The sequence below is a fragment of the Panthera pardus genome, unplaced genomic scaffold (genome assembly GCF_024362965.1).
Source record: "Panthera pardus isolate Hobbes unplaced genomic scaffold, ASM2436296v1 HiC_scaffold_8, whole genome shotgun sequence".
NCBI lineage: Eukaryota > Metazoa > Chordata > Mammalia > Carnivora > Felidae > Panthera > Panthera pardus.
In genome coordinates, this window is record NW_026527013.1 from 15,981,938 (window position 1) to 16,003,514 (window position 21,577).

The following is a 21,577-nucleotide window of genomic DNA, read 5'->3' on the forward strand; positions in this document are numbered from 1 at the left end:
CCCCCACCCCCACCCCCATCAACCCTCAGTTTGTTCTCTGTATTTAAGAGTCTCTTAGGGTTTGCCTCCCTCCCTCTCTGTTTGTAACTATTTTTTTAAGTCTGTGATTCATTTGAATTAATCTTTTCTTGGTGTGAGATGAGGGTCTAAGTTCTTTTTTTTTTTTTTTTTTGCAGGCACATACGGTTTTATGATGAAACTTTTTTTCCTACATTAATATTGATGTCTGCTTAATATTCCATTTCACAAACGTACTATCAACCCTGGGATTCTGGTTAAGTGTTTACAACTGTCCTTCAGAACAAGCCCCGATTTGTAGCGTTCGCCAATTTCCCTGGTGCAAATATTCCGGACCACCTCCAATTTCAAGGTACCAATGTTACATAACTCATCATGGAATTGGGAGATCACACAGTTGGTTTTTGGAGACTGTTACAAGCTGGCTGTAGCATCTGACTGGTCATTTTGTTGTTGTTGTTGTCGTTGTTTGTTTGCCCCTCTGTTTGTCCTCAGTGTACAAAAGGTGTTTCCTCAAAGCAGGAAGAAGCTGTCTATTTTATCCACTGCTTTAAATGAATGCTGGCCCTCCAGGGCCTTTCTAGTTCTCCCTCCTCATGAGCAGGGCTGTGGACAACGTCCTTGCAGCCTTTCCGTGGTCACATTTAGTGATGCCCATCGTTACTTACTTTCTGGACAGCGCAGCCTTGCTTCCTGGAGACGATGCAGCAAATTGAGTTTTGACCAAACAGGAGAAGTACATAGCTGCTTGAACTTCTGCAGTTTTACAAAGACACGCAGTCAAAATTCAAATTACGGGAGTGACTTCTCCTTTTTAGTCTTCCTCTTGGGAACCAAATATTGAGTTAAACAAATGCCGCAGGGCAAAATAGCTGTGTGGACAAGCACCCGGGGTGAGGTCAAGTGTAAACGTTACAATGTGTCAGCTTCCTGAAGGTATCTGGGCTGTCAAAGTAGTGGGAGGAAATCGCTGGAGTGTGACACCGTTTCAGACAAAATGCACCAAAGCTTCCTTCGAGGCAAACTTGAAGGAAGTGCTAATAAACTGAGGGGTTCGCCCTGGGAGGGGACGCCTTTCATAGTTGTTAAACATTGTTTGCCAAGTGCTTAGCTGCAGTGGGCATTTTCATTAATGGAATACAAGTCTCTCCACCCTCTCATCAAGCCAAAGAACTATCTCGTTTCCGTTAGTGTTTCTCTTATTACCATTGTGATTAGTATGTTAATGACTATTGTTACACTTCCGTTCATTTGATAAAATAGTTGAGCGTAGGGAACAGCTGTGCGATAGGAAAATCCCGAAGGTTTTCCTATTGATTTCTAAGATTGCCTTGTGTATTACAGGCTTTGACTTTTGGCCACTTTGTCTTAATTTGTAGTTTTAGTGGGTTTGTGTTGTTGTTGTTGTTGTTTGGCATAACATCTTTGTATTGCCCACTTTGTAATGGGTGTTGATATACAACACGGGCGCATTTCCCCTTAGTAGAATTCTTTTCTTTTTTTGAAATTTGCTTAGAATGTCTCACCTGGTTTCTCCAAGTGAGTTTTAGATTTGTTGAATTAAGGGCCGAGACAAAATGCTCTGGAGGTTGAACAAAAGCTGCAAAGTAATTTGGTGCTGGCCTTCCAAGTCTGTGCTCAAAATCAATTCATTGGGCGTATTTCCCCCCATTGAACTGACCACCTTATGTGGCTCCTGCCCCATCCTGGCACATGGAAGGCTCCAGTGCCCATGGGCGTGGCAAGTGTTTCTCCCAGTGGTCCACATACCCCAGGTCTCTGGCTCAAGGAGCTTGTCCTGAATGAAGGGATGGATGAATGGGTGAGTGGGTAGTGACATTTGGGATGAATAAACACATAAACGAATAAATGAAATTTACTAGCAACCCTACTTTTCCCCTTTCAGTGCCCTGTCCCAAGGACTGTTTCCCCTTGCTTTCCTACAAGGCCAGGTAGCAAAAGAGACTTACAGGGTTTCTATAATTTAGTTGTGTCTGAAACTTATGTTGATGGCTTCAGAACATCTCATAGCTCCAGGCTTCCAGGGTCCCTGTGCTTTAAGTGATCCCAAAGCCTTGGCCCAAGGCAAGCAAGCCCACCCACCCATGGCAGCAGGACGATGGAGATGCTCCAGGGGGGTGGGGGCAGGGTAACAGGTGTGAGGCTAAATCTGGAGGGAAACTCTAGTTAAGCAAGTGCTCCCTACCATGGGGCATGGCAGGGGGATGGAGGTAACCTGAATAACCCTCTCCTGCTTCCAGGAGGCACAGTGCCCAGGGGTGGAGACAGAATGAGAGCCCTACCAGCTCTCCTTAGACATGACCCTTGTTCCTTTACTGCCATCCAGGTATCAGTCTTTACACCGTTCTTGAACTCCTGCCATGGAAAGAAGGAATGGGAAATGAAGGACCAGAATAAATATCGGACAACTTCAGAGCAGGAAAACCCTACTACGTCCAAATTCTTGCACAACACAGAGATTCGACTGCACCGAACCACGTCTGAACAGAGTGACAGCTACGGACTTAAAAATCACTTTTCTTTCTTCAAAATTTTACCCAGAAAATGTCATGGTAGAAGGTGCTCGTGATGGCACTGAGTTCAGAGTGCCGGACTGAGAGGAGGAATGAGTGTGACAGGGAAGGAAACGTAGAAGTCAGCCAATATCAGGGTGTCTATTCACCCCTGCCGATATAGAGTCCACTACATGTGGAAAAATCAAAATCCATTCCGTCTGGTCGGCATTTCTCAAGCTTTAGTTATTAGAATTACCTTTTTAATAATAATCCCATCTGACAAGAGCGGGATACATAATCCCCTTAAGGATACATGACACATTCCCCAGGACAGACCATATGTTAGGCCACAAAACAAGTCTTAGCAAATGCTACAAGACTGAAAATGCTACAAGACTGAAATCATACCAAGTATCTTCTCAGACCACAATGGCATGAAACTAGAAGTCAGCAACAAGAAGAAAGCTACACAAATCACAAACATAGGGAAATTAAACAACACTCTTCTGAACATTTGATGAATCAAAGAAGAAATGAAAGGGGGAGATACAAAAGTTCCCTGGGACAAACAAAAATGAAAACAACATACCAGAACTTACTGGATATTACACATAAAAGGATGAAACTGAACCCGTATCTTATACCACTCACAAAAATTAACTCAAAATGGATTAAAGTCTTCAATATTAGACCAGAAACATGAAACTCCTAGAGGAAAACACTGGACTAGAGCTCCTTGACATGGGTCTTGATAATGATTTTTTTTTTTTGAGTGTGATACCTTAAGCATAGGCAACAAAATAAAAAATAATCAAGTGAGTCCACATCAAACTAAAAAGATTCTGCACAGCGGAAGAAACTATCAACAAAGTGAAAAGACAAGCTTTGGAATGGAAAAAAAAATTTGCCAACCATATGTCTGATAAGGGGTTAATATCCCAAATAGGTAAATAACTCGTGGAACTCAATCACAAACAAAACAAAACAAAACAAAACAAAACAAAACAAAACAAAAAAACAAGCTGAAACAAACAAACAAAAACAACAAACAAGTAACCCAAATAAAAAATGGGCAAAGTACCTGAATAGGTATTTCTCCAAAGAAGATGGACGCAAGGTCAACAGGTATATGAAAAGATGCTCACTTGTCATCACTTGTCATCAGGGAGATGCAAATTCACGTCACTATGAGGTATCACCTCACACCTGTTTTAAAGACCGTCCTCGAAAAGACAAAGAGGTAACAAATGCCGGTGTGGATGTGGACAAAGAGAACACTTGTGCACTGTTGAGACTGTAAATGGGAAGAGCCATTATAGAAAACAGTATGGGGTTTCCTCAAAGAACTAAAAATAGAACTATCCCCTGATCCAGCAATTCCGCTCCTCAGAATATGTCCAAAGGAAATGAGAGCACTCACTTGAAAAGATATCTGCACCTCCATGTTCAGAGCAGCGTTATTTATAATAGCCACAGCATGGAAACCACGTTAAGTGTCCATCGGTGGATGAATGGATAAAGAATATATATATACACAATGGGATACTATTCAGCCATTTAAAACAAGGAAATCTTGGGGCGCCTGGGTGGCTCGGTCGGTTAAGCGTCCGACTTCGGCTCAGGTCATGATCTCGCGGTCCGTGGGTTCGAGCCCCGCGTCGGGCTCTGTGCTGACGGCTCAGAGCCTGGAGCCTGCTTCCGATTCTGTGTCTCCCTCTCTCTCTGACCCTCCCCCATTCATGCTCTGTCTCTCTCTGTCTCAAAAATAAATAAACGTTAAAAAAAAAATTAAAAAAACAAACAAACAAACAAGGAAATCCTACCATGTGTGCCAACATGGATGGACCTTGAGGGCATTATGCCAAGTGAAATAAGTCAGAGAAAGACAAATACTCTGTGATCTCATCTGTATGTGGGATCTAAAAACACAACAGCAACAACAAACTCACAGAAAATGAGACAAGATCTGTAGTCACCAGAGGCAGAGGGTGGAGGAGAGAGAATTGGAGGAAAGGGGTCAGAAGGTACAAACGTGCAAAGGATTAGTAAGTCCTAGGGACGTGATGTGTGACCTGATGACCACAGACAACGCTGCCGTGTGATATATAGGAAAGGTGTTAAGAGAGGAGTTCTCATCACGAGGAGAAAAACTTTTTCCTCTTTTCTTCTTCTTCTTTTTTAATTGTAAATGAGGAGGCAGATGTTAGCTGAACCTGTGGTGGTAATCATCTCCCAATATACGTAAATCAAAGCAGCATGCTGTATGCCTTAAACATGTAGAGTGATTATATGTTGACTGGGGGAAATCCTTAGAATAGGGCTTCTGCTTTTGGTCACTCCATTTTTTTAATATTTATTTATTTATTTATTTATTTAGAGAGGAGGGGAGGGGCTGAGAGAGGGGGAGGGCAAGAATCCCAGGCAGGCTCCACACTGTCAGCACAGAGCCCCGATGCAGGGCTCAAGCCCACAGACCGTGAGATCATGACCTGAGCTGAGATCAAGAGTAAGATGCTTAGCCGACTGAGCCACCCAGGTGCCTCTTTTGGTCATTCCATTTTGTTTTCACTCATCTGTTGGTGGCGACTTATGATGTTTCTATGCCTCGGCTATTGTGGAAAGTGCTGCAGTGATCATGCGAATACAGACATCTCTTTGAGATGATGATTTTATTTCCTTTGGATATGTACCCCGAAGTCAAATTGCTGGATCAAATGGAAGCTCTATCTTTAGTTTCTTGAGGAACCTCCTTTTTTTTTTTTAATAAAAGATTCATTTATTATTTCTGAGAGAGAGAGAGTGCGCGTGCACGCACACACAAGCGGGGGAGGGGCAGAGAGAGAGGGAGACACGGGATCCGAAGCAGGCTCCAGGCTCCGAGCCGTCAGCACAGAGCCCGATGTGGGGCTCGAACTCACCAACTGTCACATCATGACCTGAGCCGAAGTCGGACGCTCAACCCACTGAGCTGACGTTCCCACCACGGGAGTACAGGGTTCCCTATCCCCCATGTTATTGCCAGAATTTGTTCTGTTGTCTTTTTTTAAATTTTTTTTTAACGTTTTTATTTTATTTTTGAGACAGAGAGAGCCAGAGCATGAACAGGGGAGGGGCAGAGAGAGAGGGAGACACAGAATCTGAAACAGGATCCAGGCTCTGAGGTATCAGCACAGAGCCCGACGCGGGGCTCGAACTCACGGACCGCGAGATCGTGACCTGAGCCGAAGTCGGCCGCTTAACCGACTGAGCCACCCAGGCGCCCGTTGTCTTTTTGATAACAGACATTCTAACAGGTGTGAGGTGATATTTCACTGTGGTTTCAGTTGCCATTTCCCCGATGAGGAGTGATGTTGAGCACCTTGTCACGTGTCTGTTGGCTATTTGTGTATCTTCTTTGGAAAAATGTCTATGCAGGTCTTTTGCTTCTTTTTAAACCGGATTATTTGTTATTTTGGCTGTTGGGTTGTACGAGTTCCTCGTATGTGTTGGATGTGAACCCCTTATGGATAGGTGGCTTACAAATATTTTCTCCTATCCCATAGATTGCCTTTTTCCTTTGTCGATGGTTGCTTAGACTGTGCAGAATCTGACACCTTATGGGCCAAAAAAGTAAGAAAGGGCTCAAAGACTGATGGGAAGAGAAGCAAAAGACATCGGATCGAGCTTGACGGGCTCCCACTGGATAGATCTGGGACGATTTGTATAGCAAAACAAGAAAGGTAATATCAGATTGTATCCCACTGAACAAAAAAGGAATCCGTGAGGTCATGATGATATAAATAAAGAAATGAATAAATACGTAAGTGGAGGAGAAAAGATGCCTTTTCTATATAGTGAAATGCCAACTAATAATAGACATTTATTGATAAATAAGTACCATATACTTCACAGTGGAGAAACCTGGTGGAAGCTTTCTAAATCAAGTGGTGAAGTTCAACATCCTCGGTGAGGGGGCAGGGTGGCACCACGTGACTTCCGATACGATGCCCCGAGGACACGTTATCTCACGTCTCACTTCTGGGAGATTCCTGCTCCAGTGGCATAACCCGAATCGAATCATCAGGAAACATCAGGAAACCCACAACAAGGAACCATCTGCCGGGTGACTGTAGCGTTCAAAATGCTGTGGTCAGTAAAGACAAGAAAGGTCTGACGAACGGGTAGAAAGCCATCACCGCTAAGGAAACAGTGATTCTAGACCCTGGGACTCTGAAGGACAATATTTGCAAAGCGGGCAAAATCAGAAAGAGGGTTACAGCTGCCATGATGATATTGTGTGAGTCAGGTGAGCTTCCTGTTTTGATGATGTGGGAGAGCATCCTTGTCACTGGTAAAATCATTCTGAGGGACGAAAAGCTGACAAGGCATCATATTTGCAACCTGCCCTCAAATGGTCCTGAAAAATAGTACGTTTATATACATTGATCTGCCTGTCTATCTGTTGAGAGAGAGAGAGAGAGAGAGGGAGAGAGGGAATGACGAATTAAAACAAATGTGGTAAAATGCCGACAGCTGGGGAATCTGGATGAGGAATGTGGGAGTTCTTTGTGCTATTCTGGCCACCTTTCCGAAGGATGAAATGATAGAAACAGCAATAACATGGAGGTGGGGCGTGACTGGCACGCACAGGAGCAAGGAGGGAAGGGGGGGGGACAGGAAGACGAGGGACAGGAAGGGCTGGAGGTGCCGTGAGTAACTGAGGAGGGGCACCGTCAGGGGGTGTTAGATTTCTTATCTGAGATTTGGAGAAAGATCACCCAAGAAACGGACTCCTGACCAGAGAGAACAAGCTGATGGTGACCGGAGGGCAGGTGGCGGTGGGGGGAGGGGATGGGTGAAATAGGTGATGGGGATGAAGGAGGGCACTTGTCGTGATGAGTAACACGTGATGTAAGGCAGTGCCGAATGATGCCATCGTACTCCAGAATCTAATATTACACTGTATGTCAACTAACTGGAATTAACGTAAAAACTTAAAAAAAATTTTTCTTTAATGTTTAGTTTTGAGAGACAGAGAGAGCGCGCGAGCAGGGGAGGGGCAGAGAGAGAGAGGGAGACACAGAATCCGAAGCAGGCTCCAGGTTCTGAGCTGTCAGCCCAGTGCCCGACGCGGGGCTCAAACCCATAAACCGCGAGATCACGAGCCGAAGTTGGACGCTTAACCAACTGAGCCACCCAGGCGCCCCTAAAATAAAAACTTAAAGGAAAAAAAGAGATCAACCTGCTTTCCTTGCTTTGTTTCATTTAATCCTCCAAACAGCCCCGTGGGGGTAGACACCAGGCTTATCCTCACTTTATACAGAAATGGGGGTTTCAAAGATTCATCCATTCAACCAGCATTTAGTGAGTGCTTGCTATGGTCCAATTTTACCGCGGCTGCACGAAAAAATGTTAAGCGTGATTGCGCGCGTGTGTGTACATTTAGGAAACAATCCAGGAAGGAGATGCACTTCAACATTAATGTGCTAAGAGAGGCTGTCTGTAGGCAGTGGGTCCAAGTGCTTCCGTTTTCTTCTTTGGCCTTTCTAGATGTTTCCAGTTTTCTGCAGTGCACATCACTGCCTTGGTGACACGTCAGAAAAACAAGTCTTATTTCAAAGATGGAACTGGAGGATGTTGGAATGACAGCATTTCTCACTGTGATATTGTTGCGATCAGGTACGGTTTTCGATGCAGTGTCATTTTACCAAAGTGGCAGACAAATGTTTCTTAATTCCGTTCCGCCTCCTTCTCTCCACACTGCAGAGAGGAACCGGCAGGTGTACAAGTGGAAAGCTGACTCCTCCCTTGACTCTCAAAGCCTGGAATTCGCCATATTTTCTGTGTGGAAACGTAAGCCCAGGGCAGGGTGACCTCCTCCTCCCCAGACAAACATTTTCCAAACCTCCATGATACCAGTCGCTTTGCATAAAGGAAGCGTGTGCACAGAGTAGGTCCCTGATTGAAGGGACAACACTAGGGTCCAAAAAAAGAGTGGCCAGCCTGATGGCGTCACTGTGTCGCCAGGTGGGACACCCATTTACTCAGGGTACTGTCTTTTATTTTTATTTTCTAATGTTTATTTTTGAGAGAGAGCGCAAGCAAGGGGGGGGCAGAGAGAGAGGGAGACGGAGAATCCAAGCAGGCTCTGTGCTGTCAGCGCAAAGCCCGACGTGGAGCTTGAACCCACGAACTGTGAGATCATGACCTGAGCTGATGTCAGATGCTTAGCTGACTGAGCCACCCAGGTGCTCCCCACTGCCGTCCCCCCCCCCCCCACCTTAGGATGTTTTCTGACTGGTGGATGCCTTCCTCCCCTTTGCTGCCCAAGCACCACGGGCTCCAGGGCACCCCTGTGCCTGTGTGCCTCCCAGAGCTCAGAGAACCCGCTTTGAAAAAAGCACGTCCTCAGTCACCACTGCCGGATTGAATTGATTCCCGCAAGCAAATCTGGGGAAACGCGTGGAGTAAATTGGGGCGTATCCCTGCTGTGGGGTTCAGTGCAGCCATCAGAAGCAATGCTTTAAACTGATCTATTCACCTGGGAAACAACAACAACGACAGGAAAACAGCTGAAGTCTACCTTTGTCACCATCATAAATACATACGGGGAAAAAAAAAGCAAACGAAGAGAAAATACATCGAAAAATGCACAGTAGTTGTCTTTGGGTGGTGAGATTATGGGTGATTTTGGTATTTCCTTTTTCCCTTTGTGTTTTTAAGCTATTTAAAAATTTTTTTTTAATTTATTATTTTTGAGAGACAGAGCCTGAGCAGGGGAAGGGCAGAGATCTCAGTTCTACTGCCAACAGCAGTTCCCCAATCCTATTTCCCCGCCAGGGTTCTGGCTGTCCCACCCTGAGTTCTCTGTTCCTCAGGGTTTCCAAGCACCTAAGCCCTGCAGCGGTCAGGAGGGGAGGGGAGGGGAGAGGAGGGGAGGGGAAGGTGGGGAGGGGCTGCTGGCTGCTGATTGGCTCTCCACTCGAAGCGAAGTCAGCAGCGGAAATCACTGCTTCCAAGTTCACTGGTGGTGGGAGCAGGGGCAGGGGCTGCCTGGGGTCAAGGGGCTCTGTTTACAAATGCTAATGCTCACGAATCTGAAATCCTGTCTGGGCCCAAGGCCTTCACAGGTAAACTCGGTCCCGGTCTTCTGGAATGTCCCATTGGGCTCATTCGTCTCCTTCCCACCAGGGAGAAGTTCTTGGAGAAGGTTCATGGCCCGGAGGGAACTCAGCCCGCACCGCCTTTAAACTCGCTCACCCCCACGTGGCTGCACATTCCGTGGTGGTCACGTGTCCGGATCTGGCCACGAGACCCAACCTGGCTCGGCTCGGGTCGGCGCGCCTGGCAGGTCACCCCGGCTGGGTCCCGCATCGGCCCCCAGGGGCCCGAGTCAGAACCCCGCAGAGAGTTCTTGCTCCGCCGTGGAGGGCGACATTGAGCTGGTCCTCTCCAGCCTCTCCGCGGAGAGGAAGGGGAGCCATTTGGCCAGGCGCGTGGCCAGGACCCCGTGGAACAGCTGGCGCAGGTACCTGCGGAACCTCTCTCCCACGAAGGCGTAGATGACGGGGTTGACGCAGCAGTGCGTGTAGGCGATCACCTCCGTCACCTGCATGGCCACGTCCAGCTGCTTGCTCTGCCGACACTCGTCGGTGAAAAGGGTGTCTTGGAAAGCAGAGACCAGCATGGCCAGGTTGTAAGGGGTCCAGAAGAGAAAGAAGACGATCATGATGACGAAGATCAGGCGGACGGCTTTGGCCTTCTTCTCGTTGGGTCGCCTGAGCAGAATCCTTACGATCTCGGTGTAGCAGACGATCATGACCAGCAGAGGCAACGCCAGCCCCAACGTGTTCAGCTTCAGAGCCTGGAACCGTTTCCAGGCTTTTAGGTTTTCGTGAGGGAAGTGGAGGCTGCAGGTGATATGGGAGAACTCCCGCTGGGTCTTGGAAAAATAAAAGCCCGGGACGGAGGCCGAGATGGCCAGGCTCCAGGCCGCGGCGCTGCTGAGGACGCCGAAGAGGACCGTGCGAACCCGCAGGGCGAACACGGCGTGGACGATGGCCAGGTACCTGTCCACCGTCAGCAGGATGATGAAAAAGATCTCGCTGTACAAGCCTATGTAATAAAGCCCCGAGAGCAGCTTGCAGGTGCCGTCGCTGAAAATCCAGTTGTCCTTCAGCTTGTAGTCAATCCAGAAGGGCAGCGTGAAGAGGAAAAGCAGGTCAGAGATGGCCAGGTTGAGGAGGTAGATGCTGGTCATACTCTTGAGCCTCTTGTACTGCATCAGGACCAACAGCACCAGGATGTTGCCCACCAGGCCGATGACGAACACCAGCGAGTACAAGGGGGGCAGCAGCTGGGCCCCGAAGGCCCTCTCCTCCCCCTTCTGGCACGGGGTTATGCCCCCATAGTCATATTCTGTCGTCACGTCAAAGGTCTCTGTAGGGACTGTGATTTCCGTGCTGGCCTCTGTCATCCTGGAGCGAGTCTCTGTTTTCTTTGCCGTCAGAAGGCGGCGGGCCCTGGACAACAAAGACGAGGCAGGGATGATTAGAAGCCTTCAACCACCTGACAGCTGTTTTACTGAGTGCCTACTGTGTACCAGACCCCGGGACACAGCACGGAGCAAGGGGGACCCGGGTCGACTCTGCCCTGGTGGAACCTGGAGCCTAACGGGGCGGCGGCGGGGTCGGGGCGGGGGGTGGGGGGGGGTAGGCAGTAAATAAATGAGCGCGCGAGTGGTTCATTCCATCGTTTTGACGGTAAGTGTCGTGCAGGAAAAGTCTGGTGGCTGGAGACAGAGCGCAGACGGAGGGAGGTCTCGCCCCACTGCTCCTAACCGGTGCTTCCCGCGGTCTTGGCAGTGGACTCAGTGCTAGGCAACCCCTCGCCCCCAAGCAGGTGTCGCTATTGTCCCCCTGTCTGGAGGTGATGATGCAGACGTTCAAAGTGGGAAGGACACGTATTTATGAAGAACGAACGGTGGAGTTCAAACTCGGGCGTGAGTGGCTCTCACGCCCATTCCTGAAATCACTGGGGCTCCTGCCTCCAATCTCAGAGCAATGATTTTGCGCCATGGGGTCCCCAGAAGGATGCTGAGAGTCCAAAACTTACAGAAGGATTTTCATGGCTCCGGGGGCCTAAAAGGTTCTTAGTCAGGGGTGACATAGCGCCCCGGGGACACATGAAAATGTGTGGCCTTTTTTTCTTTTTCCGGGGGGAGGGGGTGGTGCCCCGGGGACGAGGGATGCTGCTGTCTGGCCATTCGTTAGGCAGGGCCAAGGATGTCCTGCCACGCAAAAATTATCCTACCCACACCGCTGCCATAGTGAAATTCTAGAAGGCCAGCTCCATCCCTTAGTGGATGAGGACGCTGAGGACGCAGAGTGGGTCAGCCTGGCTCATGTCATACAGCCCAGATGTGGCACAGGTGGGTCTACAGGCAACTTCGTAGACAACCTGTGAGAGCCATGAGGAAGATTCAGAGGAAAGTACAGTCTGGCTCTTGGATATTTGCACCCAGGGTTGTCTTGAAACAAACAAAAACACAGAACAGCCACTGGATCGCTTGCCTTCGTGGGACTTCCCCCAGTTCCTGATGGTCAGCAGGCTCTTTCAGTCTGTTCCAATCACTTCCTGAAGACACTTCCCCAAAGGGAGCATGGATGGGCTTTGGCGTAACCTACCGGCTGTGTGACTTGGGATAAGTTAATCTACCTCTCTGAGCCTTAGGTTCTCCTCTGTACTGTGGGAAAGTAGCACCTACCTTGCAGGGCTGCTGTAAGGTAATGCATGTATGAGAGAAGCGACACCTCGGTATTTTTCGGGCCCTCGGTAGATATTAGGGTTCCTCCTTCCCTGCACCGGCCCCTCTCTGAGGCCAGTCCCAGGCTGGCCTCACTAAAGTAGCCGGTACCCACATCATCACTCCCATCCTGAATCTGGAGTCTCTAGTCTTCTAAATTGCTTAGCGAATGTTTCCAGCTTACAAAATTCACATTTCTGCAGCGGCCGTTGGAAAATAAGGCACACGGGACAGGGCAGGGGGCTGTCCGGCATCCTGGCTGGGGAGCTGTCATTTCCCGTCAAATCCGTCCCTGTGGCTCACTCGTCCAGCTCTGGACTTGCCTATACCCCACCAGCTCTCCTTCTGGAGGGACCCAGGCTGGCAGTCACTAACCAGGCTGTGTGGGCAATTTCTGACTTCTGCTGCCACTGCCAGTACGGGCAGGTGGGCTTGGCAGACAGCACTTTTGGGTAGGCCGGCAGATTTACGGCGGAAGCAACCAGAAGCTTGGCAGCGCAAGGAGCCGCTGCTGCAAGCCTGAGCCCATGAGCCCAGGGGTCCTGGGGAATTTGGGCGAAGATGAGGGCAAACCGAGTCAACATTGCCCCCGGGCCATTTGAACAGAGACCCGCCTTCACCACCACCCCCTCCAACTTCGTTGGCTATTTTCCCAACTTGCCAGGCGCCAGGCAACAATCCGCAAGCAAGTCCGGGAGAGGGATGGGGTGGGGGTGGGGAGGAAGGGGCCTTGCAGGGAGACAGAAGGCCTGTGGTGCAACTGAGGCCTGCAAGAGGCTGCTGCAAAGTCAGCCCCGAGGTGATCAGCAGGATCCTCTAGCCTGGGAGCTGGTGAGGGCTTTGAGTAGAGAAAGGACAGTCTGTGGGGCTAAGACGCCCAAGCCTGGTAGCATGCTGGGGCTGGCTTACACTGGTTCGTAAAAACCGATCGTGCCCACCTCTCCCCAGCTCGGCATTCAGGGGTTTGGTAGCTTTGAAATCAACCACAGTGGGGATATCGATGCCACAGAAATCCACAAACACTAGAAATCAGGGCTCTTTTTTTCCCATGAGGGCCAGTGGCTAAACCTTTCCCGGCCCTTCACTGCCCACAGGCTGAATAGTCTAGAGCTGTCCCCCTAGTCAGAGTGGGGACTCAAGCGTCAGTGAATAATAGACCGCCTGGTTGACAAGCTATGCAAACTTCTGAGAGCTTCTAACTCGGAAAATCGGGGCACTCCAGATTCTTCTATGAAGGAACAGTTGAAATAGATACCTCCAAGTAGCCCTCACCCCACCCCTCCCGTGCCCCTCCACCTTCGGAACACAGTCTGACCTGCCTCTTTGTTAGTAGAACGGAATGGATGCATCCCAAGAGGACATCTCCCTGTCTTCGGGAGGGTAAAATCCTACCTCCTCCAGAGACAAATCAACAGTCCTGACTGTGAGGCTCCTTGGTTCTAGTCTTCTCAAGAAATTGGTCGCCGGCATCTGCAGTGTTTTTTGTAATTAATATTTCCCTTTTGCTACAACTTCTTCATATACCATGTTTGGGTTTTGTTTACATAGGGAAATTTGGCAAGTGATTTCCTCCTGAATAGTTTTTCCGCAGAGAGCCTCTTGTTTCTTAACAGACTTTAGAAAGGCTGATTTTCTCAATCGGTTACCAACAACCAATCATTCAAGAAAGCTTTCCTTTTTTATCAAGAAAACCCCTGCTTTACATCTGAGCACACAGTCTCATAAATTCACCCCTTGTCAGTATTGCCATATAATTCATTGCCTTGTAGATGCATCTATGGGCTAATTAGACATTTGCTTGACCCTCGAAGAATTCCTCACGTTTCAGGAATGTCCTACAGTGCGAGGACGACAGTCCTGGCTGCATATATGTCTTCTAACAAGATTGCCCTCAGTGGTAACTGGCAAGACAGAAAAAAAAAAACAAGTACCACTTACTCTGGTCTCAGGGGTTTTGTCCACGAAGTCTTTGTTTCTGGAGCTTTTCGAATTTTGATGAACTCAAGGCTCAACGTCCTGATTGAACAGGAAGTCCTCAGCTTCCTGTGTGATGATTTAGGACTCCAGGGTTCACAGTCTTTCAGAATGACGAGAAGGGGACAGAGTTCTTCTTTTTGTATGGTCGGGTGTCCATGAGTGGCCGCGACACGCGCTAGTGGCCGGTTCCTCAAGGCTGGGCTCACTCTAAGGATTTTCTCTGCTCACTCGGCTGTGCTTCTCCCTAGGGAGCTCTGCCTTAAGGGGATTGGGTAGGGTAGGGTTGGGTGGAGTTGAGTGGGGAGAGGTAGTATGAGCTGTTCCCAGAATTTGTGAAGCAATCAAAGGCTGAGATAGTGTGTGTGTGTGTGTGTGTGTGTGTGTGTATTGAGGGGTGGTGAGGGAGGGCAGGGCATAGAGGGTTTGTGGTCAGGGACTAGCCTTTTTTTTTTTTTTTTAGAGTTTGCAAATGGAAGGATTTAAACCCCAACGCTGGATCCTGGTTCTCCAAATGAACCGGCTGATAGCGCGAGAGACGTGACAGGTCCTCTTTGGCGCCCCCTGTGTCCTCCACCTCTGTTTGCTGTCCCTTTCTGCTCCCGGTCTCCACCCCTGCAGACCCCACTGAACAGTTTCATCTCAAGGAACCTCCGGCCCGAAGTGAGTACAGGTCTGTAGGCTGAGTTTCAGCCATTTCTTTCTGATCGCAGGTTCCTGTCTAATGCGATGGTCCAACCGAGGCTGCGGCCAAATCCCAGCTCTCCCCTGACACAAGGGCGGGTAACCACGCCTTGACGAGTCTTGGCTCCCACTCCATCTCATGAGATCGCCAAGCACTCTTGCTTGCCGCAGGATGCACAAGGTCAGCTTGGAGGTGAAAAGTGTCACAGAGCACCTGGCCTAAGGAAGAGTGACGAAGGATGCTTCCCACGACTCTCCCCACAGCCGCCAGCACCTGCTCTGCCACTGTGCTGGCTTCCCCCCTGCCCGCCACTCTGGGCTCCACTCCTTTTCTGTAAAATGGGACTCTAGGGGCCTTCACAGGATTGCTGCAAAGCACCATTTCAGAAATGAATGCGAATGTGATTTGCAAATGTCACTTGTCCCTTCAAGGCTCTGTTTCTTCATCCGTAGAATGAAGACTTTAGACAAGGTGCCCTGTGTGCCCTTCAAAGGAACACTCCAGGAGTCTTCTGGGGTCGGGCCTCCCCTCTCTGGCAGCCCGTCCACAGACAGATGGGGGAAGAGGGAGGCAAAAGACAACTAAGCTGACAAAGAGGTGACTTTGGGTGTATTATGTATGCGTTCGATTGTCTCTTTCCTCTTCTGTAAAACGAGGCTAATAATTCCCACTTTATAGAAGGTTAAATGAATACATGCATATGAATGAATGATTTGGTGCTGAGCTCGGCAAGCATTAGCAACGCCCGCCTTAATTTGGGTTTCCCTTTTATAGGCGCAAACCCTGGAACGGGACGCAGATGCAAGTAATGTATTTGCAGCGGATCCCAGGAGACACTGCAGGGGAGGGGAAAGGGGGCCAGGAAAGGGAGCATTATAGAGCCACTCCTGCAGAAGGTAAGTGGCACCCAGGCCCCCTGGGGAACCCAGGGAGCCCCTCAGAGTCACCCCAACTGTGGGGCCAGAGGGTTGAGGAAACCGGGCACGTATCATCACATCTCTGCCTTCCCCGCCACTGGCTGAGGGCCGCTTCTCTCTGGCTTTTGTCCCTGGATATCATCCCCGGGAGATTCTTCTCCACCAGAGCACAGGGCTGGGCATTTAGGCAGTGGCCGTGGCCCTAGATGTAGTGGGAACAGACAGGAGTGTCCGTAAGGTGCACACCACGGTCTTCTAACCTTGACTTTGCCTCGGCCTCTGTTTCCTTGATGGGGCGCCCCCTGCAGCGTCAACCCCCGATCTGGCCTGCTGACCCCCCTCCTTCATGTCCCATGCTGCCTTTCTGGGTCTCATCCACGACATCTGATGCTGACACAGCCGTTCCCACTTCTCCTTTCCTGTCTCAACCTCAACATCCCGAAATCTTATGTTCTGTTTGACCGAGACGCGGTAAGGCCAGGCTCCTTGCCTGCGTGGAGCCTGCGTGTCATTGAGGTACGCCTTTCAGGGTCCAGTGCTACACCTGTAGGTGAATTTCCGGGGGAGGGGAGGGGCTGGCGGTGCTCTCTCTGCCACCCAGTCCCGGGCCACGCTGTCTGCCTACTTGGCAGAAGAGATTGCTTCCGACCCCGGGCCCCTCTGGGGACACCAAAGACGGATTGACGGGCGTCTCACAGAGGGACACGAGGGCCTTTGGGGGACACTGGTGGCCCCTAGGCAGTAGCCTACCCTTGCCCCCTCCACACCACTGCCTTTTATCCCCACCTTGTCTAATCTCCTTCCCTAGCCTCTCTCTCCACCACCCCTTCTTCCCCAGGCAGTCTTTTCTCCTCCTTATTCTCCACCTCTGGTCTCACGCCTGGTAGCTCCCAGGCTGTCTTGCCCCACAACGTGCTGCCAACCCAGCCTGGCAAACCAGAGGAAGTAGGTCCAGTAATCTGTCCCCTGCATTCTGCCCAGCTGCCCTCTTGTGCTGGGTCATGTGCCACCGTGAATGAGGATGTTGGGCACGACCATGACCCAGGACACACGAGAAGCCACCCTGCCTGGATCACCCAAGAGGCCACCTCCTCCCTGCAGCCCTTCCCACTCCACTCTCTACAGCCAGAAATCATCCGGGAGAGGCAGGTGTGGGGGCTCTGAGGGGCTGATGGGTTTTTTTTTTGTTTGTTTTGCCTTGTTTTGTGTTTTGCAGGGGTGGGGCTCGGGCGTGAGCAAAAGCTGTGGAGCGTCTTAAGGCCTGGCCTCAGAAGTCACCTCGTGTCACCTCTGCTGCGTTGTGAGGGTCGAAGCACGTCACCGAGCCCAGCCACAGCCAAGGAGTCGGGAGATAGGACACGTTGGTTTAGTTGGAGTGGTGCAGTCACGCTGTGGAAGGCCGTGTGGCCCAGGATGGGGTGGCGGGGGGGAGGCCTTGAAACTGTATTTTACCCTCCACCGAAGTACAGGTCTCCTCCAGTCTCTGGCCAAGGGCTTCCTTGAACCCTCTCCGCCATGGCCATGTCTTCTGTGCTCCTCGGCCACTCGCGCCTGTGACCCTAACTCCCGGATCTCGCCATCAGGGCATCTGTGGCCCCTCATACCTTGGCTCCCGGCACCCCAGCCTCTGATCCCACTCCCACCTCTCCTCCCTCCTGTCATTCGGCACCAACAGGTCCTTGACCTCAGTGGGGCTGTGGGTATGTCAATTTTGTACAGACCATCAGCCTCCTTATACTGCCCACCAGCCTGACCCCACGGGCCATTGCTCCCGTCTCCGTCCCCCACCCCCTTACCTCCACCCTCAGCTGTCAGGCTCTTTTCTGACCTCGTGGTGTCCACCCAGCAAAATCCGGCCTCGGGCACAGCCAGCCCCACACCCGCACCCACAAAGTTGAATGCGGCTGGAGGGAACCCTGCAGGCGTCCTGCGAGAACTGAGAAGGCGGGGAGGAATGAAGAGGCGATAACAACCCTTCAGACCTCAGATCTGAGCCGTGGACAGTTAGGCGTGCGGACCTCTCCCTTCCTCCTTCTAGTCCGAGAGCCGAATCCGGGCACTGGCTCGCGCTGGCTCTTCCCTCCCACCGCATTCACCACACGTCCATGAAGTGCCCCCGATCTCGGTCGCACACCGGGCAGTTACGGGGCTCAGAGGAGCTAGGCAGGGCCCGGAACCAGCGCGAACTCCAGGGGTGGTCTGGGGGCTGGCCGCACCCGCATCACGTGGGAGCTTGTTGAGAAGAAAGGTTCTCAGGGCCTCACCCCGGACCTGCAGAATCAGAATCCCTGGGGGCGGGTGTCGGACCCAGAAGCTGTGTTTGGGGCAAGCCCTCTGGTGCCTCTTGAGCACCTTTGGAGTTTGAGGATCCTGTCTAGACACTTGCTGATTAGCGTGTGACACCAAGACCCGGGCGCTCGTCCCAAATGGCAGGCCCTGGGACCTCACCACGGGCCCCCTGAAAGAGAAACTGCGTTTTCACCGGGCCCCCCAGGGATCTGTCACGGGCCCGGGGGCTGGAGGTGGCCGACGGACGCGTCCCAGGGCGTAGACGCTCAGGAAGCCTTGGGTGACTGGTTGTCGCACAGAAGGAGCACCCTCGCCGGGCTGCCCAGATAGGTTCCACTTCCCGGGCCCCCGCTGAGGCTCAGCGGGGACGTCCTGGGGCCTGACCTCGCATCTGGTCCCTACACTGTATTAGCGAGGCTCAGGGAGAGTCGCGCCTACCCGTCGCCGGTGGGGGTAGAAATCCGGTCCCCCTCCCCGGAGGGCTCTTTGGCCATGTCTGCCGCGCCCCAGGCTGGACGGACGGAGCAAAGGCCGTGTGCCCTGGATGCCGCCAGCAGGAAGGCCCTGGTGGGGAAGGTACAATGTCTCTGGAAGGAAGCAGGATGAATGGCTAATATTCCTGGTCCCTGGGGAGGGAAACAGGTGCGCCTGGGGGAGACACCAAGCCCGAGTTTTCACTGTCTGTTACTTTGTACCGCTTGGCTTTTGTACCAAGTACAACTGTTATCCGCCTGGTGGTTTTCTTTCCTTTTTTTTTTTTTTTTTTTCAATATGTGAAATTTATTGTCAAATTGGTTTCCATACGACACCCAGTGCTCATCCCAAAAGGTGCCCTCCTCAATACCCATCACCCACCCTCCCGTCCCTCCCACCCCCCATCAACCCTCAGTTTGTTCTCAGTCGCCTGGCGGTTTTCAAAATGGGGTCCAAGGACCCCTAGGGGTCTCCCACACCCATGCCAGGGGTCCCTGAGGTCTTCCCTTTTCCAGCTACGTCCCTGTGTGCGGCTGGTTTTCCTTCGCAGACTTCAGCCAAAACGATCACAACAGACGGGGCGGTGGGTGGGGGAGGAGGGGGTGCGGGGCGGGCGGTGGGGCAGAAGCAGCTTTAGGGATCCGGCCACTCTTTGCACTGACATTGTTTGCATCCGGGGAAAACAAAATTATTTTCCCGAAAGTGTTACTTATGTTATGATGTAACAGTTTCATTCCTGTTACTTTAAGGGAATCGCTGAATTTGGGTTCAGGGCTCAGTTTTAGTTCCTGCTACGGTAGGTATTTTTTTTTTTTTAATTTTTTTAATGTTTATTTTTGAGAGACAGCGAGAGAGCGCGTGTGTGAGCGCTAGTGGGGGAAGGGCAGAGAGAGGGGGAGACCCAGAATCCGAAGCAGGCTCCAGGCTCCGAGCTGTCAGCACAGCGCCCGAAGCAGGGCTTGAACTCACGGACCGTGAGATCGTGACCCGAGCCGAAGTCGGACGCGTAACCGACTCTGCCACAGTAAATATTAATAATCCACATAAACAAAGGCTCGTTGGTATCTGCAACGGTACTGTAGACATACACATTCCTGAGACTGAATCTTGAGAACTGTTGGTTCGGGGCAGACTGATATAGCTACATTCTTGCAAATACTCGGTTCCACCAAATAGTAGCTGCTGACCCAGGGCAAGCTCGCTATTTTCCTGAGCCTCACTTTTCCCTTCTGTGAGCCTTAAGGAAGGGATGCGCCTAAGACCTTTAGTACGTAGTGTTACTTAGTGTTATTATGGCTCCCTAACCCCTACGGCAGACTCAGGCGACCCAACTACACCGTCAGTGACATTAAGTCGGTAGCCGGAACTTGGCCACGGGAAGAGCCTTCCCCGCCCCGGGGGATCAGCAAATGCCACGCGTTGATGCCTTTTTCGTTCTTTCCTCCCGGAGAGCTGATATGGATCCTTTGCCAGCTCACACTGCCGGGCGACCGCAGGCCGTGAGGGCACAGGGCCTCAGTGTTAAATCTGTGTGGCCTCGGGGCACCTGGGTGGCTCAGTCGGTTGAGCGGCCGACTTCGGCTCAGGTCATGATCTCACGGTCCGTGGGTTCGAGCCCTGCGTCAGGCTCTGGGCTGACAGCTCGGAGCCTGGAGCCTGTTTCCGATTCTGTGCCTCCTTCTCTCTCTGACCCTTCCCTGTTCATGCTCTGTCTCTGTCTCAAAAATAAATAAACATTAAAAAAAAAAAAAAAAGTTAAAAAAAAAAATCTGTGTGGCCAAAGGGACCTAATGAGAAAGTTTGCCTCTCAGTGTATACGAACCTCGGGTCTGCGCAGAAACTAGCTTTTATTTGAGTGCCTGCCCTTTGCACAACTAGCCGGGGGCCCAGCTGCCTGATTTCAGGGGGATCCCCTCACGCCGGAGGGGTGCCCGCTCACAAGTCCGCGGCTGCTCAGTCCAGTTCTCTCCACCGAGCGAGGCTCAGGCCTTGCCCGCTGCCCTGGGTGGGGGCGGGTGGGGCTCAGGTTCAGGGCACCCAAACACGGGCTCTAGCCAGGGGTCTGCACCTTCGGGCTTGTGCCTTCGGTCCAGGCGTCTCAGAGCCACTTCGTCCTTCCCTTTTTCTGGACTTTCTTGTCTCCCTGCCGTCTTCCTTTTCTTTCTGTGGATTTTCACCGGGGAGTGAGGAGGAGGGGGGGGGGGTATTTAGTTCTGTTTACTGGCCTTCATTTTTGGTGTTTGCCCCCACCCCCCAAGCACCAGCTGGCCGCGTGCCTGTCACTGAAGATCCTGTTCAAAGTTTTCATCTGATAATCTTGTGCTCTTTCACCTCCTACAGACCGGGTTGGAGAGGAAGGTCTAGGAACAGAAATTTCTTCCAACTCCCTTTGTCCTGCACCAGCATTTCCTTCCCTAAATTGCCCCCAGCGTGCCCCCCTCTCCCCCAGGGAGCCCTCCTCCCCCTGCTCCAGGGCCCCCCCCCCAAGGAGCCCCCCTCCCCCTGCTCCAGGGCCCCCCCCTCCCCCCCAGGGAGCCCCCCTCCCCCTGCTCCAGGACCCCCCTCTCCCCCAGGGAGCCCCCCTCCCCCTGCTCCAGGGCCCCCCTCTCCCCCAGGGAGCCCCCCTCCCCCTGCTCCAGGGCCCCCCCTCTCCCCCAGGGAGCCCCCCTCCCCCTGCTCCAGGGCCCCCCCCTCTCCCCCAGGGAGCCCCCCTCCCCCTGCTCCAGGGCCCCCCTCTCCCCCAGGGAGCCCCCCTCCCCCTGCTCCAGGACCTCCCCCCCAACGCCGCTTCACTGCTGTCCACACAATGCTACTTTCTCATCTTGAGTTCCCATTTTGAGCCTCCTATCCTCTTTGTGATGCTTCCAATCATGCCTGTTTCATGACGTCTCTGTAAAGAGGACCCAGAGTCCCTTCAAAG

General features: G+C 51.6%; 1 protein-coding gene and 2 long non-coding RNA genes across 5 annotated transcripts in view; 1 reads left to right on the forward strand and 2 right to left on the reverse strand.

Moving 5' to 3' along the window:
• LOC128775635 (uncharacterized) overlaps positions 1-21,577 on the reverse strand; it is a 198,824-nt gene that overhangs the window by 153,031 nt on the left and 24,216 nt on the right. The gene's annotated exons all lie outside the window — the stretch shown is intronic.
• Positions 7,760-14,437, reverse strand: LOC109247706 (C-C chemokine receptor type 1-like). 2 transcript variants are annotated; one of them, XM_019416555.2, is made up of 2 exons: positions 14,257-14,437; positions 7,760-11,035 (listed from the first exon to the last, which is right to left on the reverse strand). In XM_019416555.2, the coding sequence occupies exon 2, from the start codon at positions 10,987-10,989 to the stop codon at positions 9,907-9,909; it is 1,083 nt and encodes a 360-aa protein (XP_019272100.1). In that variant the 5' UTR covers positions 10,990-11,035; positions 14,257-14,437; the 3' UTR covers positions 7,760-9,906. The 2 variants fall into 2 exon arrangements, with proteins under 2 accessions (XP_019272100.1, XP_019272101.1); XM_019416556.2 differs by lacking the exon at positions 14,257-14,437 and adding an exon at positions 13,711-13,797.
• Positions 14,452-17,380, forward strand: LOC109247708 (uncharacterized). Of its 2 annotated transcripts, none has more exons than XR_008420502.1 (5): positions 14,452-14,567; positions 14,756-14,965; positions 15,752-15,873; positions 16,294-16,410; positions 17,111-17,380. It is a non-coding gene; the product is annotated as an uncharacterized LOC109247708 (long non-coding RNA). The 2 variants fall into 2 exon arrangements; XR_002071840.2 differs by having other exon boundaries at positions 14,756-14,955.

Coding starts and splice junctions, on each gene's coding strand:
- LOC109247706 (XM_019416555.2), bottom strand. CDS start 10,989: ATGACAGAGGCCAGCACGGAAATCACAGTCCCTACAGAGACCTTTGAC.